This window comes from Schistocerca americana, chromosome 7 (assembly GCF_021461395.2).
Source record: "Schistocerca americana isolate TAMUIC-IGC-003095 chromosome 7, iqSchAmer2.1, whole genome shotgun sequence".
Lineage (NCBI taxonomy): Eukaryota > Metazoa > Arthropoda > Insecta > Orthoptera > Acrididae > Schistocerca > Schistocerca americana.
This window is the reverse complement of record NC_060125.1, coordinates 356,206,211-356,220,097: the sequence shown is the minus strand read 5'-3', so window position 1 is coordinate 356,220,097 and position 13,887 is coordinate 356,206,211. Positions and strand designations below refer to the sequence as shown.

General features: G+C 43.0%; 1 protein-coding gene across 1 annotated transcript in view; it reads right to left on the bottom strand.

The window, feature by feature from the left end:
- The window catches only part of LOC124622927 (nose resistant to fluoxetine protein 6-like), a 130,231-nt gene that overhangs the window by 103,567 nt on the left and 12,777 nt on the right, over positions 1-13,887 (bottom strand). Inside the window, exon 4 of the mRNA XM_047148717.1 lies at positions 572-657. Within this exon, the coding sequence (XP_047004673.1) occupies positions 572-657 (86 nt within the window). The remainder of the gene's footprint in view (positions 1-571; positions 658-13,887) is intronic.

The following is a 13,887-nucleotide window of genomic DNA, read 5'->3' as shown; positions in this document are numbered from 1 at the left end:
CCCCCCCCTATAGTCCTCATCTCTCCCCATGCGATTATCATGCCTTCGGTTCCTTAAGAAAGGCCTTGAAGGATCGAAAATTCCCACCAGATGAGGACTTGCAGCAGGCAGTTATGGACTATTTACACAGTAAGCCGTGGTGTGGTGGTGGTTAGTGTTTAACGTCCCGTCGACAACGAGGTCATTAGAGACGGAGCGCAAGCTCGGGTTAGGGAAGGATTGGGAAGGAAATCGGCCGTGCCCTTTCAAAGGAACCATCTCGGCATTCGCCTGAAACGATTTAGGGAAATCACGGAAAACCTAAATCAGGATGGCCGGAGACGGGATTGAACCGTCGTCCTCCCGAATGCGAGTCCAGTGTGCTAACCACTGCGCCACCTCGCTCGGTATGTGGTGTTTTACCAAATGGATATCTTCAGCCTGAAGCTTCAATTCTTACGCCAATTTTGCCTGAGGACTGTATTGGCTTTGAACAGAAACTTTTCTGATCGGCAATTATGTTTATATGAACTGCACATGCTTCATATAGGAGATAAATGGAACTTTAGATGAAATTCGTCAGTGTGATTACCTTTCTGCAGTTGATTGCTCTTTGACGTGACGATGTCACAGACTGTAGAAACGATGAGGATGACTGCTACCAGGACCATGGCTCCTCTGGAACACATATTCACAGTTTCAGTGTCGAAAGTAAGGTAACCTGCAATGACATTCTAAAAGAGAGAGAAATTTATTAATTCAGTTAATGTTCGAAACTAGGAAAGCGACTCATCATATCTTCTGCTTCAGTTTTAATACTCTCTGGTGTTAACTGAATGTAGATTTCAGTCGAAATGTTGTTCAGCATGGCCAGTGGAAGCAAAACAGACAGATATCAGCACTGCATCTGCTGTCAAAAATGTTTTACAATGATATGAAGAACACAAGACCGGAATCCCAGCAAAATGAGAAGATGTAACATTAAAAGCGACAAGTCCCCTAAGAATTATGAGTATGCAGTTGATATGTCTGTGTCGGGCAGGTTCCCATAATATGGCTTGGCTGGATGAGCTGGGTTTTTACGGCTGGACAGAGTGACTGTAAGGTAATGGCAAGGGTTGGCGTGAGGTAGGTGTTAGGCATCAGGCAGCAGCGGTTGGCAATCCCAGTAATGGGGGAACTCAGGTGGCATACCTGCTGAATGAGTTAAGATGACCAAGTGAGTGTATAAAATGAAAACCTAACATATTCACTGAAATACCAAAACAGATTACAGGCATGCAACGAAACCTCTAAAGACAATGTCTGATTCACGATTGTGAAATGAACTCACTAAAATTAATACCCTGCAATAAAATTATTACTAACAAAGTTATTAACATTTGTAATTATAATTTCTTATAAAGTCTGGAACTAATGAAGCAGACACGTAATGTATATGTACAATACATCATTTGAAAGCTCTTGATACCAGCAATGGAGAGAACATGTCACTATTACTGATAAAAAAATAGGTAAACAGCTATAAACTATTTATAGAACAACATGGAAAAAGGTACATAAGCTAGAACATCGCTGTTAGCACCAACTGTGAACAGGTTTCAAATGGATGATGTACACAGTCCATCAGCTGCCAATTTTTATTATCTTTTGTCTTGGACCCGGTTTCGACACCGTTATGGGTATCTTCATCTTCTGAAAAGGTCGTGAAATTCCAACCTGCCCAGATATCCAAGGCTGCAACTAAATACACACCTCAAAAAAGTTTTGCATCACCCCAGTTCCCAGAATTCTTGAAGATAGACGTTGATTGTGGATATTGTATCACAGACACAGTCCCTTTGACTGTTCAAAGACGTCACTAACCCCGCCCAAAGATGTAAACAACCATGGATGAACAGCGCCTATTAGACGGAGGTAGTCCGACAGCCGATCATTTCCAGTCATTTCACCAGGAAGGAGGTAGATGGCTCGTGTTGTCTGTAGTTCAACCATGCCTAGACAGTCAATGCCTTCTAGACTCTCAACAAGGGAAGTGTCCAGGCGTCTCGGAGTGAACCAAAGAGATGTTATTCGGACATGGAGGAGATACAGAGAGACAGGAACTGTCGATGACATGCCTTGCTCAGGCCGCCCAGGGGCTACTACTGCAGTGGATGACCGCTATCTACGTATTATGGCTCGTAGGAACCTTGACAGCAACGCCACCATGTTGAATAATGCTTTTCGTGCAGCCACAGGACGTCGCGTTACGACTCAAACTGTGTGCAATAGGTTGCATGATGCGCAACTTTACTCTCGACGTCCATGACGTGGTCCATCTTTGCAACCACGACACCATGCAGCGCGGTACAGATGGGCCCAACAACACGCCCAATGGACCACTCAGGATTGGCATCACGTTCTCTTCACCGATGAGTATTGCATTGCCGTCAACCAGACAATCGTTGGAGACGTGTTTGGAGGCAACCCGGTCAGGCTGAACGACTTATGCACACTGTCCAGCGAGTGCAGCAAGGTGGAGGTACCCTGCTGTTTTGGGGCGGCATTATGTGGGGCCGACGTACGCCGCTGGTGGTCATGGAAGGCGCCGTAATGGTTGTACCATACGTGAATGCCATCCTCCCACCAACAGTACAACCATATCTGCAGCATATTGGCGAGGCATTCGTCTTCATGGACGACAATTTGCGCCCCCATCGTGCACGTCTTGTGAATGGCTTCCTTCAGGATGACGACATCGCTCGATTAGAATGGCCAGCATGTTCTCCAGACATGAACTATATCGAACATGCCTGGGATGGATTGAAAAGAGCTGTTTATGGACGACGGGACCCATCAACCACTCTGAGGGATCTACGCCGAATCGCTGTTGAGGAGTGGGACAATCCCATCCATTGATCTCAGGAAATCCTTTATCTGTTTAGACATATTTAGATATTTGAATGTATGTAAAATAGTAATTTGACTGGCATAGGGCTGCAGCGCCAAGGAGTATAAGTACACTAGTTTTAGGTGCAGCTCCAGATGTGACGAACAAAGTTAATAAATCCGATCGTTGCTATGAAATTTGGAATGAATGTTATAACATGAGATTGCAAAATAACCAGTAGTATTTAATATATATTTCAGAATGTAGAAACATTATTTTAATATCTGTACAACCTATGACAATGCCATGAACTGTCACTGGTGGCGTGAATGTGGCTACATTAGCTGATGGTGGCTTGGCTAAAAGCTGTGAAGCTGAAATCTGGAAGAGGGAAACTAATCTCGATGTGCAAATCAATCCATCTGGAGCAGAGAGTCTGAGCACTACATAGAGAATGAACATGGAGGAAAACACTACACAATACCAGCATTACCGACTGACAACTGAGCACAGGGAAACAAAGCACAGTGCGAGGCAAATGTTCACTCTACAGGGATTGATATGAGCATTAGGAACGCCACACAAGATCTGTTGCCTCTGGTAGGTCTAGGTAAATGCATGGGTCAGAGGCTCTATTCATGCCATGTTTGGCACACGCCCTCTGCAGTGCCAACGCTGCTTGCTCCATTGGTAGAAGGGGGGGGGGAAGAAGATTAAGTAGGCTGGAGTAACAACTGATCCACTGGTACTGGTAGGGAAGAAGACTCTGCCACTGGCGAGTGTGGGGAAGAGGACACTAGTGCGAATTCTAGGACTCTGCATCGGCCCCACTGATGTCCTATTCTGTTGTCGTAGGTAGGACAGCAGGGGGCGCTTAGGGGACACCAGAGGATGAGCTGTTCTTTGGAACAAAGTCACAACCGACTCCACTGACTAGCTGGCTTGCAAATGATGGCTTCGGAGATCCTACAGGTCCTGAACGCAAGTGAATGGGATGATGGATCAACTTCCCCCGACCGATTTTCACCACAAACAACTGACAGGACATACATATCCACACCCACCCACCCACTCAGCCACACACACACACACACACACACACACACACACACACACACACACACACACACACAATCACACCATGATTGCTGCAGTGAGGGAGGGAGGGACGGAAGGAGTGGGGGGACTGCCCCTCAGGAGCGTCACCCTGCCTGAGGCTGCATAGTCACATACTGCGTCTGGCTAGAGCGGGTATATTATCCATCTAATGCCCTGTACAACCCCACCAATAACCTCATCAGTGTACAGAACTATGGTCTGGCTAGTGCGCTGTGCCACTCCACACCATGTAAAACCATGTTCACATAAGGTGCTACAGTCTTCTAGCCGGTTAGTATACTATACCGTTATACCACTCCATGTTAAATAGCGTTCAGGTACAGCACCATAGCACTAGTGCACTGTACCAATCCACCCAAAACCGCGCTCAAGTACAGCGCTACGCTCTAGCATTTACTTAATGCGCACTACCACCTGTAGGTAAATTGACTGGTGTGCAAGTAAGTCTGCCACACTCTCAAGAGCGAGGAAAGTTTACAAGTTGTGTTCTGTCTGCAAAGAATTTTAATTGACTACCTGTGAACTATGTGGAGATTCTTACTATTGAATCCAACAATGTTGATATAAGTTTTATACAGGAGTTTTACATTAAAGCAAGAGAAACATGTTTTTCACAATCTAGGACATTAATCTCCACAATACCATCAAATATAGATATTGCCCAGTCGGGTCTGGTTCTCACAAACAATGTTATGTCAAAAGTGATAAGGAAAAGAACGAATGTGTCGAACAACCTAAACCACTCCATATTAAGGAAATATCTCCCTTAAGTACAGTTAATGTACTATGTGCTTAGGTAACAAAACTGGAAATGAATGACACTGAAGTCAAGAAACAAAAACTGGAGTATGTTGCGGAGACAACTGCCGTAAAGGAAGAATATAAACTTCAATTCCTCATATAATTTTAGAAATTTCTAAGGAATGTTCTCTACCCCTTACGTCTTGCAGATTGAAACAATAACAATAGAAGATCAAGATAGAAAAGGGAGTAAGTTAGGGACGCAGCCTTTCGCTTTTGCTATTCAAGCAGAAGTGAGAGTAGCGACTGTTAATGTCAAAATTGGGATCTATGCAGCAGACAACGTGAAGGCGTTTATCTACCTAGGAAGCAAAATAATGCAGGATTTATGAAGCAAAATGGAAATTAGATGCAGACTAGCTATGAAGTAAAATGGAAATTAGATGCAGACTAGCTCTGGAATGGAGATCATTCCTCACTGAAAGAAATTACTGAGAATGTAGGTTTGGAGTTCAGCATTGTATGGACATGAACCATGGCTGGTAGGAAAACTGGAAAAGGGAAGGCTCAGATTGTTTCAGATGTGATGTTACAGAAGGTTCTGGAAATTAACAAAAGAAGGAAGGGCGGTCTCACATAATCAGGGAGGAAAGGAATATATGGAAAACATAAGATGGGCCAGAATGACAGGGCATATGTTAAGATTTTAATAAAAGGCAGTTCAGATGGCAATAGATTTTTGTTTCTTATTCTTGTTTCCAATCTTGTTCTATAAGGCCATCCCCAGACCAAGGCTCTGATATATGTAACACTAGCCTCTTGCTTACAGCTTCGCCTGTGTACACTTTAATCACATATATTTCACAAATCTCCTCCTCAGCCCTCTTTGTCTTCATCTCTTCACTCCCTGCCTCTGTCCACCTCATCCTCTCCCACTTCAATTTGTCCATCTCCTCCCCCCAATACTGTTTGTCTCTCAATCTCCTCCCTTCCCCTCACTTTGTTAATCGTGCCCGCATCTTGTGATCGTGTGGTAGCATTCTCGCTTCCCACGCCCGGGTTCCCGGGTTCGATTCCCGGCGGGGTCAGGGATTTTCTCTGCCTCGTGATGGCTGGGTGTTGTGCGATGTCCTTAGGTTAGTTAGGTTTAAGTAGTTCTAAGTTCTAGGGGACTGATGACCTAAGATGTTGAGTCCCATAGTGCTCAGAGCCATTTGAACCATTTGTTAATCGCCTTTATCCCTTTTCCCTCTGCCTCAGTGAATATCTTCCTCCCCCAATCACATTCCATATTTTCTTACCTCTATTTCTTGTCTACCTTCCCACTACCCTTTGTAGCCTCCACCTAACTCCTGCATCTCACTCTTCCTCAATTCTCTCTGACCATCTCTTCCCCCCTTCTCGATGCCCACCCCTCTTCACCTATCACTCTGTCCATCTCCACAACCCCCATCTCTCTTCCGATCTTGTCTTCCTCCAGACTTTCTCTGCCCACCTCCTCTGACCTTCTCTCTCTATCTCCTAGTATCCCCCATCTCTCCAACCCCTACTCTATGTGTCATAACCTTCCCCCATCCATATTTATTTAGATGTGTAGCCCCAGAAAAGCAGGCCTTCCTATCCCAACATAAAATGACTGTCATGCAGGGCAACCTACATATCAGAGGCTGGAAAAAAAAAAAAATCTCTTCCTGCCCCTGAAATGTAGGCTGCCCTGCAAAGCAGGTTGATAAAGCAGGCTGATACTACCCACACAAACCATGACTGCTTTGAAGAGTGATCTATGTGGCAGGAGCTCAAATAGGTATTTTTTCTGTTATATACACTCCTATTGGCATTGGGATATTGTGATCCCCTCAGTGCTGATGCTTGTGGAGTTTGCTGTTTGTATGCCAAATTTGGTTGAAATCAATCCAGGGGTTCAGGAAAAAATTAAAGACATACTTACTTACAGTTGGTTTATTATATACAGGGTAAGACAGCTAAGACAGCCCACCCAAAATACATCCAGATTGAATAAATACATCCGTGTTGGGCTTTCGCAGAGTTTTAATGAGCAATGTAGCGAATTTCTTGATGATTGCAAGTAATTTTAACCGTTTATGGTCGCTGAATTACGATACACTTTTTTCTAATAGAATTACATGCTTTTTCTGTGGCATTTGACCGAAGCTTCTAAGAGAACTTTACTGACCGCAAAACATTGCCCCACTGTCACCAGAAAAGGTTCCACAACCATCTGCCCTATTCTACCAAAGGTAAACAAATGCGTCATTCAGATATGGTTCTTATGTTTACATGTGCTCTTGAAACTCATCAGTCTTTCTTCTGGTGTTATAGTAATCAGATACCTTGCCCGCAAAGCTATTGTGGCATTCACAATGTGTGCAACGGTCGAACAAGTGAATATTGTTTATGGCGAATGTCGCCAAAGAATTGGAGCAGCTGTGTAGTTGTATGCTGAAGAGTACCCAGATCATGCCTAACGCTCACGAATTGTCTATGCGAATAGTAAAAAAAAGCTATAGAAACTGGAAGTGTAAGGAATAAATTACTCCAAAGAAAAAGAAGAGTAACTGATAAAAAAATGAAATATACATTTTAGCAGCAGTAAAACACATCGGAAATATCACTAAGGATACCTCGGAAGTATGAGAGGATCAACCAAATGAGTTTTCTGCAAACGCTAGCTTCATCCCACTCCATCGTCTTCACATTTCGCTGCATCTGCACTTTCGTGGCAGTGATTTCCAACAACTTTACGAGCAGTTCAAAGTGATGTGGCGTATCCATACAAAATTTTGTTTCACAAAGCTGCATCGTTTATACACCGTGGGAAAGTCAAGCTTCACAATCTGCACCAATTATCAGTTGAAAATCCAATCTTTCTCAAAGAAGTGGATAAAAGCAACGCTCTTTGTCTATCAAAGTTCGATGTGTGTTTTTGAAGACCCGCATCGTGGGTTCCTGTTGATTGATGGGAATAATATATATATATTCATGTATCTCAAATTCTTAAGATATGCTGCTACCACAGTTATTGGAAGACGTCCCAGTACACACAACGCAGTCAGTGTGGTACCAACATGACGGATGTCCCTTCAATTCCGCACATATAATGAGAGACACTCTTAAGACAACATTTAAAGAGCACTGAAACGAGCGTTCAGGAATCGCAAAATGTTCTGGACGCTCAAAAAGTCTGTGAGAAAATTAAATCAAGAGGTCTACTAGGAAACACCGATGAATCCCGAAGGCATGACATGTGTTATAGCACGGGCCTGTGCTGCCGTTAACTCAGATAAAATTCAACGTGCAGTGTTGTTTCTTCTGAATCACTTTATAGCGTGTAGCACTTGGTACGGCCAGGCGTTTGTGGAATAGCTTGTCCAGACAGTGAACAACGGAATAGTGGTTTGCTTCGCTGTCATCTTTATACTATTTGATCCAGTCTCAAACATATTATGCCGTTGAAGTTCTCTTACAAGGGAACCTCCCCATCGCACCCCCCTCAGATTTAGTTATAAGTTGGCACAGTGGATAGGCCTTGAAAAACTGAACACAGATCAATCGAGAAAACAGGAAGAAGTTGTGTGGAACTATGAAAAAATAAGCAAAATATACAAACTGAATAGTCCATGCGAAGATAATCTGATCTCAGGAGCGCCGTGGTCCCGTGGTTAGCGTGAGCAGCTGCGGAACGAGATGTCCTTGGTTCAAGTCTCCCCTCAAGTGAAAAGTTTACTTTCTTTATTTTCGCAAAGTTATGATCCGTCCATTCGTTCATTGACGTCTCTGTTCACTGTAATAAGTTTAGTATCTGTGTTTTGCGACCGCACCGCAAAACCGTGCGATTAGTAGACGAAAGGACGTGCCTCTCCAATGGGAACAGAAAACATTTGATCGCAAGGTCATAGGTCAACCGATTCCTCCACAGGAAAACACGTCTGATATATTCTATACGACACTGGTGAGGACATGTGCGTCACATGACAGGAATATGTTGTCGAACCACCTAACTTGTACACTTGGCGAATGAGTAAAAAGATTCTTCTGCATTGCCCGATTTAGGTTTTCTTGTGGATGTGAGAATTACTCCCAAAAAAGTGATGAAAACATAAGAGTTAGTCACATAAACTGCAACAGATGAATCCAACAGTTTCACAGTCGCACGCTTTTCCCTGTGCTCTGTCAAAACATATGTTTTTAACGTTTTCAAATTTTTCCGTGTGTAGACCGTCAAATCCTGCATATGTCCAAGCAAATCTGAACATGTCCTAGAATTTTGGATAGCGAAGTTTATTATGTGTGAGTGCCTGAACTTTGATAATTGTCTGAAAATAAAAAATAAAATTTTACGCTCGAAGGAAGACTTGAACCAAGGACCTCTTGCTCCGCAGCTGCTCACGCTAACCGCGAAACCACGACGCTCCTAAATTCAGATTATCCTTGATGTTGCTTATCTGCGGATGGACTACTCAGTTTGCATATTTTGCTTATTTTTTTTCATAGTTCCACATAACTTCTTCCTGTTTTCTCGATTGATCTGTGTTCAGTTTTTCAAGGCCTATCCGCTGTGCCAACTTATAACTAAATCTGAGGGGGGTGCGATGGGGAGGTTCCCTTGTTAGAAGCTTCTTTCAAATGTCACAGAAAAAATTATATAGCTCCATTAGCGAAAAGAGAACGAAGTCGGTATCGTAATTCGGCGACTATAAAAGGCAAAACTTACTTGCAAATGCCGTGAAATTTCCATATTTTCAGCAATATCTTGGCGAAAACCGTACCTCGATACATTTATTCATTCTGTACATATTTGGGTGGCCCTTATTAGCTGCCTCATGCTGTATATTGATTTTTCATAGGTTGTGTATGATAAATGCTTAATCATCTTAAAACTAGCATATGGGCAACATCTACTAATATAAAATGTTGTTTTACCCAGATAACGTGAGGAGCCACTGCAGAAAGGCCCCGTATCTGTCACGTTCCTCATGTGATCCCATAATAAAGAACATCAGAATCCACAAACAGTGTATGTACCAACGAAAATCATTATGTTATACATGAAAACGGAATAGAATACTCCTTACAAAGCGCTAATACATTCAAAAACTTTTAAAAGGCTGAGAACAACAGCCAGAACAGTGAAAACTGCCCACTGTCTTCTGCGTCGCCGAACTACTAGGTAAGGGATTTCCAAGGGTATATGTGGACTCTGACTGTAATTTACTGGTTATGAACTGTAAGCTGAAACCTAAGAAATTGTAAAAAGAAAGGAAATTAAAGAGATGATTCCTGGGTAAGTTGAAATAACCATGGAGTATTCAGAGTTTCGATGGGAACATTAAGCACGGATTGAATGAAACAGTGGAAGCGAATGCAATAGAAAACGAATGAGTACTTTCGTCAAAGTGAAGGCAGCAGAGGATCAAGTAGGTAAAAAGGCATGGCCTAGTAGAAATCCTTGGATATAACATTTACTTGGATATAACATTTACTGACAAATGTGAAGAAATATAAATGCAGAAACTGAAGCAGGCGAACGTGAATACAGACTTCTAAAAAATGAAATTGACAGTATGCGTAAAATCGCTAAGGAAAGGCAAGCCCAAGCATTTGTAGACTTGGGGATAATTTTTGATAATGTTGACTGAAATACACTCTTTGGAATTCTGAATGTAGCGAGCACAATATAGGAGGAGGGAAAGGTTATTTACAGTTTGTACAAAGTTCAGTCTCCCCCCTGCACCCTCCCCATGAACCACGGACTTTACCATTGCTGGGGTGGCCTTCGTGCCTCAGCGATACAGATAGCCGTACCGTATATGAAGATGGTATCTGTTTTTTCGGACATCCGAAAGAACAGATACCATCGGTGACCATCCAGCTGTCTTAGAATGAAATGATAATTAAATCAAGACCCTAAGTTGTCGACAGGGGTTGATATACATCACATTGAAAATGTGTGCCTGAACCGGGACTCGAACGTGGAATCTCCTGCTTACATGGCAGACGCTCTATCCATCTGAGCCACCGAGGGCACAGAAGATAGCCCGACTGCAGGGATTTACCCCTTGCACGCTCCCCGTGAGACCCGCATTTCCGACTTAATGTCCACACAGTACATTCGTAGTGCCCCTACCCATTACACTCATTAATCGCAGCAGACAATTTTACCGAGTCCCGTGAGAGTTCGGGCAATGCGTGTGCGTACAATATAGAAGAAGGTCAATTGCCGGTTAGCCTTAACTATATGAAGATAGTATCTGTTATTTCGAACACACATTTTCAACTGTCCCCTTTGATGTATATGGACGCTTGTCGACAGCTTAGAGTCTTGATTTAATTATCATTTCAAGCCGTACCATAGGTGCAGTCACATCGGGCGGGAATCTGTTGAAGGGCCAGACAAAGGTTTGGTTCGTGAGCAGAGGCAGCAGCCTTTTCAGTAGTTTCAGAGGCAACAGTCTGCGTGATTGACTGATCAACCAAAACGGCTTTGCTGTGCTGGTATTGCAAACAGTTCAAAACAAGGAGAAATTACAGCCGTAATTTTTTCCAACGGCATGCAGCTCTACTGTATGGTTAAATGAGGATGGCATCCTCCTGGGTAAAATATGCCAGAGGTGAAATAGTTCGCCATTCGGATCTCCAGGAAAGGACTAGCCAGGAGGATGTTGTCATCAGGAGAAACAGAAGTCGCATTCTACGGATCGGAATGTGGAATGTTAGATCCCTTAATCGGGTAGGTAAATTAGAAAATTTAAACAAGGGGAATAGATGGGTTGAAGATAGATTTAGTGGGAAGTAATGAAGTTCGGTGGCAGCAGGAACAGGACTACTGGCCGGATAAATATAGGTCTATAAGCACAAGAAGTAGAGGAAATGTAGGAGTAGGTTTAATAATGAATAGGAATGTAGGTAAGATACTATGACCAGCATAATCAACGCACTATCGCAGCCAAGACAGACACAAACCCTACACTCACTACAGTAGTACAAGTTTATGTGCCAACCAGCAAGAGATTGAAGAAAAGTACGATCACATAAAAGACATTATTCAGATAGTTACGGGAGACGAACATCAAATTTTGTGTGGGATAGGAATTTGATAGTAAGAAAAGAAAGAGAAGGAAAAGTAGTAGCCGGCCGAAGTGGCCGTGCGGTTAAAGGCGCTGCAGTCTGGAACCGCGAGACCGCTACGGTCGCAGGTTCGAATCCTGCCTCGGTCATGGATGTTTGTGATGTTCTTAGGTTAGTTAGGTTTAACTAGTTCTAAGTTCTAGGGGACTAATGACCTCAGCAGTTGAGTCCCATAGTACTCAGAGCCATTTGAACCATTTTTGAAAAGTAGTAGATGAATATGGAGTGGGGGAAAGGAATGAAAGAGGACACCGCCTGGTAGAATTCTGCACAGAGCACAATTTAATCATCGCTAATACTTTGTTTAGGAATCATGAAAGAAGGTCGTACACGTGGAAGAGACCTGGAGACAGGTAAGTGGTAAGACAGAGACTTAGAAACCAGATTTTAAATTGTGAGACATTTGCAGGGGCAGTGGCCTCTGACCACAATTTATTGGTTATGAACACTAGATTAAAACTAAAGAAATTGCAAAAAGGTAGGAAATTAAGGAGATGGAACCCAGATAAGATGAAAGAACCAGAGGTTCAGGGGGAGCATTAGGGAACGATTGACTAAAACAGGAGAAAGAAATGCAGTGGAAGACGAATGGATAGCTTTGAGAGACGAAATAGTGGAGGCAGCTGAGGATCAAACAGATTTAACGACGATACCTAGTAGAAGTCCTTGTGTGACACAGGAGATACTGAAATTAATTGATGAAAGGAGGAGATGGAAAAGTACAGCATATGAAACAGGCGAAATGGAATACAAACGCATAAAATATTACACTGGCAGCAAGTGCAAAATGGCTAATCGGGAGTATCTAGAGGAGAAGCGTAAGGATATAGAAGCATATTTCAGTAGGAGATAAATAGGTACGCCTATAGGAAAATTAAAGACATATTTGGAGAAAAAAGAAGCAGTGATGTGGATATCAAGCAAAGAAGGGAAAGATGAAAGGGGTATATAGAAGGTCCTTACAAGGGAGATGAACTTGCAGGTAATGTTATAGAAATGGAGGAGGATGGACATGGAGATAAGGAGGGAGACATGATACTGCGAGAAGAATTTGACAAAGCACTGAAAGACGTATCTTGAGCCGGCCGGTGTGACAATTGGTTCTAGGCGCTTCAGTCTGGAACCGCGCGACCACTACGGTCACAGGTTCGAATCCTGTCTAGGGCATGGATGTGAGTGATGTCCTTAGGTTTAAGTAGTTCTGAGTTCTAGGGGACTGATTAACTCAGATGTTAAGTCCCATAGTGCTCAGAGCCTTTTGAACTTATCTTGAAACAAGGCCCCAGGAGTAGACGACATTCCGTCAGACCCACTGATAGCCTTGGAAGAGCCAGCCATGACAAAACTGTTTCATCTGATGTACAAGGTGTTTGGGACAGGTGACATACCCTCAGACTTCAAGAAGAATATAATCATTCCAGTTCCAAAGGAAGCTGTTACTGACAGGTGTGAATATGACCGAACTATAAGTTTAATAACTCATGGTGGCAAAATACTAACACGAATCCTTTACAGAAGAGTGCAGAAGTGATAGAAGCCGACCTCGGGGAAGATCATATTCCAGAGAAATGTAGGAAAACAAGAGGCAATGCTGACCCTACGACTTGCCTTAGAAGTAACTGATGGAAAGGCAAACCTATGTTCATAGAATTTGTAGGCTTAAAGAAAGCTTTTACACTGATTACTGGAACACTCTCTTTGAAACTCGGAAGATATCAAGGGTAAAATACAAGGAACGAAAGGCTATTTACAACTTGTATAGAAACTAGACGGCAGTTCTGAAAGTCAAGGAGCATGGAAACGAAGCAATGATTGAGAAGGGAGTGAGGCAGGATTGTAATATATCCTCGATGTTATTCAGTCTTTACACTGAGCCAGCACTAAAGGAAACCAAAGAAAAATTTGGAGAAGGAATGAAAGAACAGCGAGAAGAAATAGAAACGTAGAGGTTTGCCAATGACATAGTAGTTCTGTCAGCGACAGCAAACTACTTGGAAGAGCAGCTGTGCGAATTGGGTAGTGTCTTGAAA